Source organism: Eumetopias jubatus, unplaced genomic scaffold (assembly GCF_037043125.1).
Source record: "Eumetopias jubatus isolate StellerSeaLion01/CBP00866 unplaced genomic scaffold, mEumJub1_p1.0 scaffold_2, whole genome shotgun sequence".
NCBI lineage: Eukaryota > Metazoa > Chordata > Mammalia > Carnivora > Otariidae > Eumetopias > Eumetopias jubatus.
The window spans coordinates 122,412,603-122,430,618 of NW_028274808.1; the positions used below are offsets into that span (position 1 = coordinate 122,412,603).

At 34.1% G+C, this 18,016-nt stretch overlaps 1 protein-coding gene across 1 annotated transcript in view; it reads left to right on the forward strand.

Annotated features, from left to right (window-relative positions):
• The window catches only part of STPG2 (sperm tail PG-rich repeat containing 2), a 517,945-nt gene that overhangs the window by 9,923 nt on the left and 490,006 nt on the right, over positions 1-18,016 (forward strand). Inside the window, exons 2-4 of the mRNA XM_088020218.1 lie at positions 1,918-2,030; positions 8,387-8,545; positions 11,679-11,846. Coding sequence (XP_087876344.1) covers positions 1,918-2,030; positions 8,387-8,545; positions 11,679-11,846 — 440 coding nt within the window. The remainder of the gene's footprint in view (positions 1-1,917; positions 2,031-8,386; positions 8,546-11,678; positions 11,847-18,016) is intronic.

Here is an 18,016-nt window from a genome sequence, read left to right on the forward strand (position 1 = left end):
TTTTTTAATATGCTTAGATTTGTTTTGTGGCCTCATATGTGATCTATTCTGGAAAATGTTCCATGTGCATTTAAAAGAAATGTGTATTCTGCTGTTTTAGGATGGAATGTTCTGAATATATCTATTAAATCCATCTGGTCCAGTGTGTCATTCAAGTCACTGTTTCCTTGTTGATTTTCTTTTTGGATGATTTGCCCATCACTGTAAGTGTGGTGTTAAAGTCCCCTACTATTATTGTGTTACTCTCCATTATTTCCTTTATGCTTGTTATCAACCGTTTTATGTATTTGGGTGCTCCCATGTTGGGTGCATACAAATTTACATTTGTTATATTTTCTTGTTGGATTGTCCCTTTTATTATTATATAGTATCGTTCTTTGTTTCTTGTTACAGTCTTTGTTTTAAGTTTATTTTGTCCAATATAAGTATTGCTACCCTGGCTTTCTTTTGATATCATTTACATGATAAATGTTTCTCCATCCCCTCCCTTTCAACCTGTAGGTGTCTTTAGCTCTGCAGTGAGTCTCTTGTAGGCAGCATATACATGGGTCTTGTTTTTTATCTGTTCAGTCAGTCACCTTATGTCTTTCGATTGAAGTGTTTTTAGTCCATTTATATTCAAAGTAATATAGATATATATTTATTGCCATCTTGTTACTTGTTTTGTGGTTGTGGTTGTTTCTGAAGATTTTCTCTGATCCATTCTTGTCTTTCTCTCTTTCATGGTTTGCTGGTTTTCTTTAGTGAAGTAGAAATAATAAGAAATAAGAAAGAATCAAGAAATAATTCTTGATTTCAGTTACATTTTAATAAATGTGGGCTTCAAAAGAAACACATTATTTCCTGTTTTAAAAATACTATCTTTTATTATTAGCCCAGATTAGCAAGATTTTAAACTATACTAATTATTGCCATATATTCTCACAGTAGTGTATATTTTCCTTTAGTGTATAAGATTCTCACAAATTTTGCATCCTCACTTTCATTCTTTTATTACCTGTTGAAGATAGTGGCTCTATTCTCTCCCATATCTTCTGTGGTATCTGTGTTGCTTAAATTATATTCATTTTCTTGATATAGTTCTTGATATTTTTTTATCAGTCTTTCAGAAGACTAAGTCTGTCTACTAATTTTTTTTAAGTTTTTATTTATTTAATCATGAGAGACAGAGAGAGAGAGGCAGAGGCAGAGGGAGAAGCAGGCTCCCCACTGAGTAGGGAGCCCAATACGGGACTCAATCCCAGGACCCTGGGATCATGACCTGAGTCGAAGGCAGACACTTAGCCATCTGAGCCACCCAGGCGCCCTGTCTACTAAGTTTATTAAGTTTGTCTAATTTTATGATTATTTGTTCCAAAGAAATTTATATCTTAGATTTGTAAACCTTTGTTTGGGGTCAGGCAATTAAGAAATATTTACTGAGTACCAACTAGTACCAAAGCAAAGAGACATTATTAATTACTTGCTGTAAGCTCACTTTAAATTATTTCACTCTAAGTTGTCTCTGCCACTTTATATATGCTATTCTCTATAAATAATAGATGTTGTTCCAAAATGTAAAACGCTGGTCTTCTGAGGATGAAAATATTTTATTAGCTAAACATAATTGTTGTTTTCATTTCAACCAAATATTCTTAGAAGAAAAAAAAGGGTTTTGTTTTTTATTTCTTTAAGTATTTTTTCTGTTGTTTAGGAATTCCAGTTCTGTAAGTTCTTTTACTTAATATATATTAATAAATGTTCTGCTGTTACATCAGAATTTTTAAAAAAAGGAACAACTTCTGTGGCTAGCCATTAGTTCTGATAATATAGTCTCCACAGTTGAGGTTACTAAATGTTTTTATATATTTTGAATGCTTTTTCTCTGAAGTCACTGGGACCCTATCTTATCTATCTTATATGATTTTACTTTTATAGGTGGCTATGCACCATTCCTTTCTTTGGCTGCCAGAGAAAGTACTTTTACTGTTGCCTCTAACACTGAGAAAGCTGTCCCAGGGCCAGGACACTATAATGTTTCAGAATCACAGGTAAATTTATAATAGTTTTTATAATTGTTGGAGTTAATAATCATACTTTCTTCCTCTCCTAGGCTAATATGTCATTTGTCATATTTCATTTTCCCTTCATATCCTCTTTTTTCTCCTTTTAATCTATATTTTGTTATTAGAATATGAGAAAATAAAAGTGTTTATTGTTGATTGCCTGGTTGGATTTTCTCCATTACTCTATGTATTCTATAAGACAAAACATTGTTACATGCTTCATGGCTCTTGAGATTCTTGAATGGGAGAATAGGACTATTGAATGAATTACAGTGCATGAAAGTTGTGCAAATGATCAAGATATGTAGATGGAGGATGGCAATAGAGTGAAAATTAGTTTGTGTGCCATATTCTTAAGGTATGGCTACTCTCATTGTCTCACCTGGCTCCTATACAGTCTTGAGAGTCTATGACCAGAATATCCTTGATTATCCATTCATGTTCAGAAACAGTGGATGTAACTCCAATATCTTCATAATCATGAATAACATCTTTCACCCTTTTCACATTAATTTTGCATTCATACATAATGACTCCTAATTGAACCTAGCAGATTTTTATTTCCTCTATTGGAGGCCCAGGGGCAGTCATTGATACCTTAATTGTTGCATTAGACTTTCTGAGTTGGTAATAGCAACCGTTCTATCAGTTAGGAGTTTTTGCTTGGAAGCAATAAAATAGATTTTTAAGACAGGATACTAGATTTATAATAATATTTATAGGAAAGGTATTTGGGTGGCTTATGGACTTGAAGCATTAATTGTATATTTAAGTCTTAATGAAGGACAGGACTAAGACAATTCCAGGTATTTCAGTAGTAAGAACTGCAATCAGAACTGCCATTAGATAATTCTATAATTCCCTTACATTTTTTTATGTGTGACTCCATTTAGGATTAAAATTCCTAGTAGGAAGAATCTGATTGGTCCATTCATCCCTCGGATAGGGAATCCTGTGTTTGGAAACTTCTGTAAAATCACAAAGTATAGGGGAGGTTTGATTGCCCCAATAGTGGTGAATATGTATGCTGTTATGGGCAGATAATAGGATGCTGGACAGATAAAAAACAATAGATTTCCATTACATTTTATCCCTTGACTGCCCAGTTCTCTTCTCTCTCATGTGCACTACACTTACACATAATTCTTCTTCCCACATATGCAATTTAAAAAATGCAATTATTTTATGTATAATTTTCAAGTATAACTTCCCTGAAGGAACCAAACTACTGCATTCAGAGATGATATTACAGTGTCACTGCCAAATGGATCTTTAGATTAAGGCCATGTCTACTTTTGTTTTTTCACATCCCTGTTCCATTATTCTGCAGCGTGTAATTAAATGATAAGTAAATATAACACGAGATGTTATAAAGAAGTGGTTAGTAGTATGGGCTCCTGAAGTAGACTACCTACATTTGAAATCTGTCTCTGCCACTTAACTAATTCAGACAGATTTCAAATGTAGGTAGACTTAATCTTAACTACTTAATCTCTTTGGGCTTTAGTTTGTTCATTTGTTAAATAGGCATGCTAGTTTGTAGGCTTTTTCTAAGAGTTAAATACACTAGTAAGCATTTTAGAATAGTGCATGATTATAGGTAGCATCCAATAACTTTTATGCATTATTAGTGTTGCCATTTTACAATAGAAGAGGGAAAGAAAGAGAGGGGAAATGAAAGCAAGTGATGTAAGAAGCAAGGAAATGCAGAGGAGGCCCTGTTAGTTTCTGTAACTGATCTGAAGCTATAGATAGTTTAAGACTTTTTCATTACTCATTCTGTGTTCCTTATCTCTCTCTCTCTCTCTCTCTCTCTCTTATTTATTTATTTATTTATTTATTATTTATAACTAGGGTTTTTTATTTCAAATAGAAGAGCACATTACAATTGAGAATATAAATGAAAATAAGAGAAAATAAATCTGTTAATCATTCTTCATTACTGCTGATACTGTATTATTCAGATTCAATAGGAATTTATAGATCTACCATGTCCCTATCTCTTTAAAGGGACTTTATCTGGTGGAGTTTTCAACCTGATGTGGTGACCAGAATCTTTAGTTCTAAGTAGTCTGAGCTCTTGATTTGCAGGCTTCCTTCTCAAACCTTTAAATAAACTTGCTCTTACCATTTTCACTGGGCATTATAGTTCAAGGAAGCTCTGCAGGGTGTCTCGGTGTTCCATCCCACCGCGATGCTTGTGGCTATCCTTAGTCCTGTTTTTCAGTCCTGGTCAGATTTAATCACCTCAGCCAATACACTTCTTATTTTGCTTTCTAGCATACAGAGCCTGGGATGGCCAGCTGATGGTCTCAGCTTCCAACTCAGTGGAACGTTTATGGCTCTTCCCTGGGTTCTTAAAACTTCCAGCATACTAGTATCTAGAGGGCAAAAAGCAAAAAATAGCAATGGGTCATTAGATGTCATCACTGGAAGTGTCACTCCTGCTTCCATGCCGTGGCCAGCATATTATGGGCATATGGGCTTGCTAGCTCCACCAGTAGTTTTTTTTAATACTGTAACTCCACTGTTTCAAGAGGTTATGCAATAAAATACACAAGAGGCAGATTTCAAACTTGTTAAGTATGACAAATATCAGGATGTTGGAATATTATAATAATATTGACTTTAGTCAATTCCACATGTAAAATAACATGAAATGCAACTTAGACCTGATTTTATTTTATCCCCATTTGGGTACGTTTCTTGGATTTAAAGAAAAAGGAATTAGGAAATGTACTTTTTTAATGTAATGGATGATCTAAGAAAAAGAGTTCTGGTATTCTCTATTTTTCTTCTTAAAACTATAAACTAATGCCAGGAGAAGACTGATTTCCTTGGTTTGAAAAATGACTGTGCCTTATTTACTCAATTGCTGTTGACTTTTTTGGGTTGTTTTAGGCTAAATTCTTTTTTTTTTTTTAAGATTTTATTTATTTATTTGACAAAGAGCGACACAGCGAGAGAGGGAACACAAGCAGGGGGAGTGGAAGAGAGAGAAGCAGGCTTCCCGCTGAGCAGGGAGCCTGATGTGGGGTTCCATCCTAGGACCCTAGGATCATGACCTGAGCCGAAGGCAGATGCCTAACGACTGAGCCACCCAGGCGCCCCTAGGCTAAATTCTTGTAGAACTTTTAGAATTTCAAAAAGTGTGAATTTATCACACTGTTTAAAAAATAAAGTCCATTATTATTTTATTTTTATTAATTTTTTGTTTTTTTATTTAATTTAATTTTATTATGTTATGTAGTCACTGTACAAACATACTTCCTAATCCAGCCATTTAAAATAATAATGGATATATTTGTAATGTGACATAGTTAGCATACTAATTCTATAAATAATTAATATGCTGGATAATTAAAGGGATAGTCTTATTGGAAATTAATGCAAGTATTTAACAATTTATTTTTATGCCTTTTTTTTGGAAGCATAGATTGAAATGTTCCTTTCTATTAGCAATTGCTTAGTAAATATTACCTGGAGACTTCAAATGAAATTTGAAAAGACTGAAAATGTGGCTGTAGTTGTGAGGGCCTGCCTCCACTGTATGTAATACTTGAAGCTCTTATAAAAGCAAAACATTTGGGAGTTGAAACTGTGTGCCCCAATTTAGTCTTCTCTATTTCTCTGTTTCTGTTATGGTTATCTCACTTTGTGCATGGTTGTCACCACTATTGCAATGTTGGGAGTGAGGATGGGAGTATTCTTTTTGCCTTTCCAGCTCTTGCCCAGTTATGGGCAAATTCACTTTTTCCTTTGTCTCCTCTAGCATATCTGAAGCATGCTAATTTTTTTCAAAAGGAAGTTTTCTTAGAAAACAACATAAGGGAAATTAAGAAAATAATAGAATGAAGTTTACAAAATACAAATTTCTAATTCTCTGATAATTAGCTTATTTTTATTTTATTTTTATTTTTTTAAAGATTTTACTTATTTATTTATTTGAGAGAGTGAGAATGAGAGAGAGAGAGAGAGAGCACATGAGAGGGGGAACGGTCAGAGGGAGAAGCAGACTCCCTGCTGAGCAGGGAGCCCGATGTGGAACTTGATCCCGGGAGTCTGGGATCATGACCCAAGCCGAAGGCAGTCGCTTAACCGACTGAGCCACTCAGGTACCCCTAATTAGCTTATTTTTTAAAAATTTTATTTATTTGAGGTAGAGATAGTGAGAGAGAGAGAGCACGAGCAGGGAGGAGAGGGAGAAGCAAACTCCCCGCAGAGCAGGGAGCCCAATGCGGGGCTTGATCCCAGGACTCCAGGATCACGACCTGAGCTGAAGCAGATGCCGAACCGACTGAGCCACCTAGGTGCCCCAGATAATTAGCTTATTAAGTCACATACCTTATTTTGTTCATATCCTTTTTCCTAGAATGAATCCCCCTCTAAAGGGCCAGTTCAAATTTAATTTATGTTTTCTGTTTCTAATTCTCTTCTAGTTTGTGACTTGTCTCTGCTTGGGTGATACCATCTTGTTCCTTGCTATATAAGATTTAAATGTGGAGTTTGGTTCCAGATAGACAGTTTCTTTCGTATTTCTCACTATCTAGGCCTAGTAATAGATGTCCAAATTAGGTTTTATTTTTCGTCTGAGAGATACATTTCACTAGAGGTGTATGATGGGATATCATACCTGATGCAGTGCATGGCCTCACCCTTCAGATGAGACTCTGAATTCTGTATTGTTGGGAGGTTGCTGGCAATGTAGTAATTCATCGAATAACCACAGCATATAGACAAAAGCACAGGACTCAAGAATTAGGAAGGCTGTTTTCTCACAGGTTTTATATAAAATGTATAGTTACCTCATAATATAATTTTTGGGTCCTTTATCTGACACATTGTATTGTAGTTCCTTTTATAACCTCTTATAAAATCAGTAGAATTGGTAATTATGAAATATGAATAATTGGAAAAGTCCTGGTTAATTTCTACCAGTTAAAAAATCAGATTAATTTTACTATCTTCTGTTGAAATTCAATATAAATTCAAATTGCAGTGTGAAATGTAAGATCTTAGAGACTATAGGAATAGCTTTCAAAGAATCAAGATTTGAGGAGATATTCTCTTTTCACATGATTTTACTTTTTATCTAACTTGTAATGTTAATACTTTTGCAAAATCATTAAATTTTGTTATAGATCCAAACTCTTTAAACAGGAATTATGGTCTTATTGAAACAGTTATCAAGTAGTGGATTGGCTACCTAAGAATATAATTTTGACTTATTTTTTAAGAGAAGATCTCTTTTGTGTATTTCTTAAAAACTGAAAGCAGCTGAATAAGATGCAAAGTAGAGATAGGCTCGGTTAATAGTGATTATGAACATCTGACATGTATATACCATGGGAAAAGTTCTGTTGGTAAATCAGTAACTTAAAAAATAATCTTATCTGGGGGCACCTGGGTTAAGCATCTGCCTTCAGCTCAGGTCATGATCCTGGAGACTGGAGTCCTGGGACTGAGCCCTAGGTCGGGCTCCCTGCTCAGTGGGGAGTCTGCTTCTCCCTCTTCCTCCCCCTGCTCCTTTTCTCTCTCTCTCTCTCAAATAAAAAAAAAAATGTTAAAAAAAACTTATCTGATCTATCAAATGCCAACCATTATTACTATGAATCATCTTTGAAATGATTACACTATGACTTAATTGAAACTAATAAGATGGAATTTTATCTGAATTCACTGGCTATTACCCTGTTGATAATTTTCTGATTCCAGAGAATCCAGATATGTGGCATGGAGAGCTATGGGAGATTCCTCCCAGTTCCTTCTCTGCATTAAACAATGTTTAAAATTAATCTGAGCATAAAACCAAGCTGTTAAAAAAGTGAAGAAAAAACCAACCAACCAAATAAAAACCCATGCTGTTGCCAGTAAGCCTACATAAGCATCCCTGGAAATGGCCAAAAAATAGTTCATGAGAATAATTAATCCTAAGCAAGCTTGGAAGGTTTGCTTTTTCCTTGCAGTGTGAGTACCAATATTTCTAGCTCATTTCAGAGGTACATATTCTCTTGAGGCCTGTTAGTGTATACTCTTTATTCTTGCTCTACAACTGGGGATTCCATTATTTTGATTCCTGTTTTAAAACTGAGTTTTGCATTCTCTTAGAGTGTTCTAAGTACGGTAAGTTTTAGTCTGAGTTCAGAGTTAAAACTGTTGACTATAGTTGTCGTCCTCTCTTATTATCCCTTTATTAGAATGATGTCTTCAGTCAAGAGCCTTAACTTTCTCAGGTTGGGTTTTAAAACTGTTTGTTCATGTTAATATATAATACTTACCAAATATGTATTAATTATAAAGTGCTTCTTTTAATTATTTCATATTTTTTCTCTCCAATTTAGTATAATATAAAAGGAGGTCATAGTCTACAAAACCGGGAGAAGCGTTTTAAGAAGCTTGTTTCAGATAGTCCAGGACCAGCAAGCTATGATCAGTTTTTTCCTGGAACATTAGGTATCATGAACAGAAAAGCACTACAGGTTAAAGAGCATCTTCAATCAGTACGTTGGTATTTTAATTATGCTTCTGACATTTCTTTTAGTTAAAATAGAAAAGGTTTAATGTTTTATGTGGTAAGTACATTAAAAAAACTTTACTATAAAAATTAGGTGTATTAGTATCAATATTGTAGTTTATAATTAAATGAATATTTGATGCGTATGAACTAGTTTTTTATTGTATTAACAACTGACTTCACTTTTCCTTTTTATAAATCTGTAATCACTTCCAATTTCTATGGTGAACAGAAAGGAAAGGTGATTTTAAAAAACCACCTGAGTGGGCTACCTATATGTAGAGAGAAAACTCTGATAAGTACTGTTAATAATACAGTGAAATTTAAAACATGATTACTGAAATAAAAATTTTAAAATTTAGATGAGAGAGATATATAGATTGCTACTAATGCAAGATGAAATATGATAGGTGCTAAAGGAATAACGATGTAATTAAATGCCATAGGAACTTTTAAATTAAATTAAATTATTTTTAGAGAAAGCGGGGGTGGAGGACAAGGGAGAGGGAGAATCTCAAGCAGGCTCCATGCCCAGCACAGAGCCTGAGGCAGGGCTCCATCCCATGACCCCAAGATCATGACCTGAACCGAAATTAAGAGTTGGATGCTGAACCAACTGAGCCACCCAAGTGCCCCAATGCCATAGGAATTTAAAGGAAGACTACTGTATCATGGCAAAGTATACTTTGTAGAGGATTTATAGAGGAGGTTGGCCTTGAAGAATAGGGTTGGAATATGCATTCCAGGCATGGAGATCTACATGAGTGAAGATAGAGAAGTAGGGTCCATGGAAGACAATGAGAAGATTATATTGACCCCAGTAAAAAATTTGTGTAGGAGACTAGCAGATGACATGTTTGGAAATGTACATTTGTGTTATATAATGAATGATTTTTATACCAAGGGCCTAGCCCTTTGAAATAAATAATCTAGAAGATTTTGGTCACAGTTTATTTAGAGTGGTTCTCTTTTCTTTTTCCATAACTCCTTCACATAGCTCATATTAATTACATTTTAATCAGCTTTGTTTAGGGGACATATTTTAGAGCTAAGTACTCAGTTGAATAATGTCAGTACAACGACAATGAAGTTAAGGTTTATAAGCGTATTTAAATATCAGCTATTTTGTGCGTGGGATAAATAAATCTTCATTTATTTATGCAAGGATTTATCAGACATTTTTTAGAAGGAAACACTTATTTTATTAGACATTAATCTTTTGCATTTTCTTAATGACACTGTGTGATATTTTCTTCTGAAAAGTAGTAAGTTATTGTTTTTTTTAAGGCCTGTGAATGTTTTTTAAGGGACACATTAGGAATTTCTTCCTCCCCTTCCTCCCCTTCTTCCCTTCTCCTCCCCTCCCCTCATCCTCTCCTCATCCTTCCTTCCTTCCTTCCTTCCTTCCTTCCTTCCTTCCTTCCTTCCTTCCTTCCTTCCTTCCAGTTATAAAGTAAGTCATGGAGAGGAAAAGTACAGCATAGGGAATATAGTCAGTTAACATTTTATAACTTTGTATGGTGACAGATGGTAACTGCGCTTGTGGTGAGCATCGTGTAATGTATAGAATTGTCCATTTACTATGTTGTGCATTTGAAACTAATATCAGACTTTTTCAGAGACACTTTATACTAGACATAATTCTAGGCACTGACAATACATAGAAAATAAATCACTGCTTCCCAGGATCTATAATTTTAATAGGGAAATTATGTAATTCAGTACAAAATAGTTGATGCAATGCTATTTTAATAAACATATATCATAATAAAATGTCTACTAGTAGCCCAAAGTAGAGAGTTTTTGGAGGGAATAGTGATATCACAATCAAACTGGATCTTAAAGAAGGATTCACTAAGTAGTTAAAAAGAATGGGAAAAAACACTCTAGGCAGAGAAAACCATGTGAATAAAGACATTGAGGTATTTAATGGCATTGTATGTTTGGGGAAGAACAGAGTTCTTTAGAATATTTGGAGGATAGGATCTAAGGGACGGTAGTAGGAATAGAGGGTGGAGAAGGAGGTAGGGACATATTTTGGAAAGTCTTGACATCATACAAATAATTTTTGAAAGTAGTGGGAGAAGCTATTCAATACTTCTTGTTTTAATTTGGTTACCAGTATAATAAGTATCACTGAAACTACTTAATAGTGGTCTCTAATGATAAAGTAAAATTCTGCCAGTGATAGTATGTTTATAACATAATTGTCTATTGGGCATGCGTGCACTAAACTATAACATTTATTAATTTATTCAGAAACAACAGAGGATCAATATATTCTTAAGTAATTTTCCAGATAACTAAATCATTTAAATGCCAGTATTTCATTTGCTAAATTTTGTGCTAGTATTTCTACTATATGTTACTTCTTGTTTTTATTTAAATTATAAAATATTTTATGCTAAAGGAAATTTTGAAAAAATGATAATTGCCCTAAAACTTCTGACTATAACTTGGATAATTCTGTTAATTTTTGCATAGCTTTTAAAAGTTCATTATTAAATCGTATATATATCACTATATATACTTATATATAATTTCATATATCTTATTTATAGTCATAAATTCTATTTTATGATTTCCATTTAGTATTATGTCATAGACATTTTTCTTGCTATCTAGTCAGCAATATTAGGATATTTATGTAGGGCACCAGTAATACGGAGATAAATCAGGAGCTGATTTAGCTGAAGGAATGAAGCCAGCAAATGTTACAGAAAAGTATAAAGTTCATTTTTGCCTGGGAAATATTATGATAGTATAGCACAAGTAACCACTTTGAACTGGTGATTGATGATGTGACTATAGGAGTGAATGCCTGCTTTTAGCACCGGTAATACTTATTTACTAAGCAAAATAAATAACTGAGCCAAGTGAGAGAGACTCTTTTCCTCTTAAGGTGGTTTTAATAGTAATACCGTATGTTATCTTAATTTATATGATTAGGTGAGACTTGAGTTTACTCCTTTAAATTACTTTTGTAGAATAAACATTTTTGGTTTATATTATGAAAGTCATTAAGTCAATATTTATAATTGCCTTTTAGTAAATTTTAATATTTGTTCTTTATTCCTTTTCTTGTCTCCAAGTAAATGATATAAAATATTTTCTTATAGAAAATTTCAAGGGCACCACCTACAGTTTACAGAAGTGTTGATGTTCCTTCAATTCCTTCTTGTGGATGGTCATATGGTTATGATATTAATGAGGATGGCAGAATTATAAAACATTCTCCACCTGCTAGTGACAGTACACTAGGTCCAGCATACTATAAACCTCAATTTGTAAGTATATTGTATTTTCTGTTGACAATTGGAAGATTGTTTATGATTATGGGTGTTTTAATTAATGTAATACCGACTGCAATGATAAATAGACCCCCAAATCTCAGTGGCTTAATACAACAGAAGTTCTTTTTTTCCTCATTCATATGGGTATTCCTTGTTGATAAGAGACTTTCTTCTGTGTAGAGATCCAGGGACACAGGCGTAGTCCATTCATGTTACTATCATCATTGAAGACCTTTAGTTCATCTGTATCCATGTGGCAAAGGGGAAAGAGGATGGAGGACTGCTAGTGGGAGGATTTTGTGGCCAAATCTGGGTGTTAATACTTAATCACATAGACACATGTAAGGGCCGAGGAGGCTGGGAAATATAGTCTAACTACATCTAGGACGAAGAGGAAAAAGGTTTCACTTACTAGAAGTCTCTGCTATGATGTATAATCCTATGCAATACATAGATATTCTTTCCCTGAATTTGGAAGGGAAAAGAACATTTTTTAATAAAGGAATTTGAATCTGATAATGTAAGCATTATTTATTTCACAAATGTTTATTAAAAAAGATAAGGAACTTCTCTCTAGTTAAAATATCAAACATATTAGAGCAGATCCATCTCATGCAGCTTTTTGGGTTCAAACCTGGCCAAAACTGAGCCAAAATTTCATCCAGCCAATTGAAATATATGAATTATCCATGAATATGGATGATTGGTCTGGTTTTACTTAATTACAAGACTGAAGTACATAGTGCTTTGAACTTATATTTTTATACTTTTATGAGATCTGGAAGAAGTAATCCCCATGAGGAAAATGACCAGAATTAAGCATAGACTTAAGGATAGGCTGAAAGATGAACCTTGGGCAGAGAATAGGTATTCTCAGATTTGGCTTGACCTTCACTCTTAGTACGCTATAAATTTTTGTTTGTACATGTCTCCATCTTTGGGCTTAGGCCCAAATATCTTTAGAAACCATTTGGTTTGTGGCTATACTAGGGCATTTTGAGGTCTTAGATCCTTTGAATTGTTAAAAGCTTTAAAAAATATATACTGTAATTTATATAATTCTACATAGAATAGTACAAACATAATAACAGATACCCATGAATGTAAACTGGTGCAGCCACTGTGGGGGCGCCTGGGTGGCTCAGTCAGTTAGGCGTTTGCCTTTGGCTCAGGTTATGATCCCAGGGTCCTGGGATCGAGCCCCACATTGGACTCCCTGATCAGTGGGGAGTCTGCTTCTCCCTCTGCCTCTCCCCAGGCTTGTGCTCTCTCTCTTTCTCTTGCTCGCTTGCTCACTATCTCTCTCTCTCTCAAATAAATAAATAAAATATTAACAACAACACAACAAAAAACTGGTACAGCCACTGTGGAATATGGAGTATGGAGGTTCCCCATAAAGTTAAAAATAGAACCACCCTGTGATCCAGTAATTGCAGTACTGGGTATTTGCCCAAAAGTTACAAAACACTAATTCAAAGGAATACATGTACCCTTATGTTTATATAGCAACATTATTTACAGTAGCCAAATTATGGAAGCAGCCCAAGTGTCCTTTGATAGATGAATGGATAAAGAAGATGTGATATATATATGCACATATATATGCATATATAAATATGCAATACAATATTACTCAGCTATAAAAAAGAATGAAATCTTGCCATTTATAACCATATGGATGGATCTAGAGAGTATAATGCTAAGCAAAATAAGTCAGAGAAAGACAAATACCATATGATTTCACTCATATGTGGAATTTAAGAAACAAAAAATGAGCAAAGGAAAAAAATAAGAGAAAGAAAGATAAACCAAGAAACAGACTCTTAACTATAGAGAACAAACTGGTGGTTACCAGAGGGGAGGTCAATGGGGGGATGGGTGAAATAGGCAATGGAAATTAAGGAGCGAACTTGTCATGATGAGCACTGGGTGATGTGTGGAATTGTTGAATCACTGTATTGTACACCTGAAACTCTTAACACTGTATGTTACCTATACTGGAGTTAAAATTAAAAAAACAAACAAACAGATGTCCATGGACCTACCATCACATATAACACAGTAAAAATTTGTCACACTTGAATTTGCTGTGTTTTAAAATACATTATTAAAATTGTTACCTTACCAAGTTTCCCTCCTTATGTTCTTTTCCCTTTGCCAAAGTAAACACTAAATCTTTGTTACATACATGAATAACAATATATATTGTGGTATGATTTTAAAAATTTTAAGTAAATGGTATCATCTGGTGTGTAGGTTGCTTGCTATTTCACGTAATGTTATATTTTCTAGATTTAACCATATAGTTATATTAGATCTAATTCATTCATTGTTCCTGGTTAGTACTTTTCTTTTTTGAAATAATTTTAAATTTTGAAATAATTTCAGACTGGTAGAAAAGTTACAAGAATAATACAAAGACTTCCCATATAACTCAGTCAGAATCTGCAGTTAGCATTTTATCACATTTACTTTACCATTTTTTCTTCCTATGTATTTTTATATTATTATTTTTATTAAGGAATTCAAGAGCATATTTCAGACATGATGATCCTTTACCCTAAATACTTAAATACAAATTTCCTGGAGAATGACACATTCTCTTCTACCATAATGCAATTATCAAAATCAGGAAATTTTCACTGACATAATACTAATATCTAATCCACAGATATTTAAAAAATGCTAATGATCTCAATGATATCTTTAAAAAAATTTGTTCTGGAGTGAATCTGGTATTACATTTTACAATTACTTGTCATGTCCCTTCAGATTCCTTTAATTTGGGGCACCTGGGTGGCTCAGTCAGTTAAGTGTCTGCCTTTGGCTCAGGTCATGATCCCAGGGTCCTGGAATCGAGCCCCACAATGGGCTCCCTGCTCAGGGGGGAGCCTGCTTCTCCCTCTGCCAATCCCCCTGCTTGTGCTCACTCTCTCTCTCTCTGTGTCAAATAAATAAAATCTTAAAAAAAAAAAGATTCCCTTAATTTGGAACGGTTCTTTAGTCTTTCTTTTTCTTTTGTAACCTTGACTTTTTGAAGAGTATAGCCTAGTTACTTTGTAGAGTATTTCTTAATTTTGGGTTTGTGTATATTTTATCATGATTAGAGTAAGTTTATATTTTTTGGCAGGAATACTCCAGAAATGATATATCCTTCTCAGTGCATCACATAAAGAGGCACAGGATATCTGCTTATCTCATGATTGGTGATATTAACTTGAGGTGGTGTCTTCCAGTTTTATCTACTGTAAAATTACTGTTTTAAAAAAATTATAAATATTTTGTGGGAGTTACTTTAAGAATAAGTAGATATCTTTTTCTTCATCAAACTTACTAGTTTAATATCCTTTCATGATGCCTGATTAAATTTTACTGTGATGTTTATCAAGTGGTGGTTTTATGACTCCATCTTTCCTTTAACATTTTGTTGGCACTTTAAAGAAGAGCTTTCCTTATCTTTCTTTCTCATTTATATCAGCATGGATTCATGAATTCCTCTCTTACTCAAAAAGTTATCATTTATTACTCATTATGTATTCTGAAGTTTAAATTACCTCAGATTTGATCCTTGGGAGTCCTTTTAAGCTGTGTCTAGTGTCTTTTTGACATGTCCTCATCATTCTTTGAGCATTTCTTTACCTTCTGGCACAGTAAGATGTTCCAGGTTCACCAAATTTTTTCCCCCTGCCCCAGCCTTGGAAGCAGACATTTCTTTAAGGAGCCCTACTTCCATTTAGTGGAGAATGGTATTTCAAAACAAGATCAGTATACTATGTACATGCATTGCTACTGGGGTGTCATTATTTCAGGCTATCAATGGACAGAATTAGAAATCCATACTTATTTCTTATCTATCTGTCCATTAAAAACTTTGAGTTTATGCTGATACCTGATTTTGATAATTATGTTGTGGTTATAAAAGAGAATATCTTGTTCTTAAGAAATTCCAATCCAGTACCACAGGTTTGTTCTAGTCTTTCCTTTTCCATGAGAAACTTGTTATTCCATTATTCTCAATATATTTACTTAACTTGCTTAGTCTTGTAAAACATGGAAAGGAATTTCACTGCTAATCCAGCCCTACAAAAACCAGACTTGACAAAGTACAAAGCTCTTTCCTATAGGTGGTCTTGAGGTTCTACACTGGAAGTGTAGGCTAAGGTAGACTTACAAACTGCCTACTTGAACATTGAAGGTGTGCCCTAACACATGCACAGAGCATCTCTGCAAAGGTTGGAGACTTATTAGTTCAAGGCATTTAAGGAAATGCCTTGTCCAACGTTTGTACAACCATTACCTGACCACTTAGCAAACCAGGCTATGACTTCAGTAGACACATATGACAAAGAATACAGAATCTAGAGAGAGTCCAGGAAAATCACTAACAAAACAAGCACCAACAAACTCTTAGGTGGTGGAGGGAGATTCTGATTTTCAGATTTGCCCCATTATATTATCTGAAATGTGTAATTTTCAACAAAAAAATTACGAGAAATGTAAAGAACAAAAAATGTGGCCCATATGTAGGAAAAGCAACCAATAGAAACTGTTCTTGAAGAAGCCAGTATGTAGACAAAGTTGTTAAATCAGCTATTTTAAATATATTCAAAGAAGTAAAGGAAGCTATGTCTAAAGAACTAAAGAAAAATATAAGAACAGTGTCTCACCAAATAGAATGTATCAATAAAAAAGTTAGAAATTATAGAAAGAAATCAAATAGAAATTCTGGAATTGAAAAGTACAGTTACGGTCTTGAAAATTTACTAGAGGGATTCAGTAATGGATTTGAACTGGCAGAAGAAAGAATAAGGAAATTTGACAAATCAATTGATACTGTATAGTCTGACAAAAGAAAAAAGAATGAAGAAAAATAAACATAGCTTCAGAGACTTGTGGAACACCATCAAGCATACCAACATATGCATAATGGAAGTCCCAGGAGAGAAGAAAAAGGGTCAGAGAGAATGTCTGAAGAAATAATGGCTAAAACACCCCATATTTGTTGAAAAACATTGATCTATGCATACAAGGAGCTCAATGAATTCCAAGCAGGATAAATGTAAAGGGATGCATACCTAGATATGTTACAGTCAAACTGTTGAAAGCCAAAGACAAAGAGAGGTGTTAAAAGAGCAGGAGAAGTGACAAGGAATTCCACAATAAGATTAACAGTTGACTTACCAGAAACCATGGAGGCCAGAAGGCAATGGAATGATATTTTCAAAGTGCTGGAAAAAAAAAAAAAAAAAAAAAAAGACTGCCAATCAAGAATTCTGTTCTTTGAAAATGAAGGTGAAATTAAGACATTCCCAAGTAAACGGAAACTAATAGAATTTATCTCTAGTACTTCCTCTAAAAGAAATACTAGAGGCAGTCCTTCAGGCTGAAATGAAAGCTCATTAGATAGTAACTCAAATCTATACAAAGAATTAAAGAACAATGATAATGGCAAATACATAAGCCAGTATTATTTTATTTTTAGCTTGTAACTCCTCTTTTTGATTTCTATTGATTGTGGAACACAATAGAGATGATACATTTTATGTTCAAGTACAGTTGTTTTCATTATGTTCATTTAGCCAACATATAGTACATCATAAGTTTTTGTTGTAGTGTTCAATAATTCATTAGTTGCGTATAACACCCAGTGCTCATCTCAACATGTGCCCTCCTTAATACCCATCACCCGGTCACCCTATCCCTCCGCCCCCCTCTCTTCTGTAACCCTCAGTTTGTTTCCCGGAGTCCAGGTCTCTCATGATTTGGATTGTTTTATGCTATAAAACTTAAGAAAAACCAGGTTATCTCTGGAAATATGGAGAGAAAGGACATTGTAAGTTATAGATGTTTCCCCTATTCTCAGAGAATTCCCATTTCTTCTGACTATGGGGTCTTTTGTCCCATGACTATTTTGCCCTCTCTTTCTATGCCATACCTGGTTTTCAGGCCTTGACTATCCCATTATCCTGTTAATAATCTCAAAATAATTAGTCGTCTTCAACAGACAGTGCCCATATCTTAGATATTTGAGGAAGATGCTTAGAAGAACAGTAGAGATAAATTATATAAAAAAATTGCAGTGAAATTAATGGAAGTCCTATGGTCTAGTATCAGTATATTCTGTTGAAGGTAAAGAAGAGTTAGGAGATGTAGTTGAATGGAGT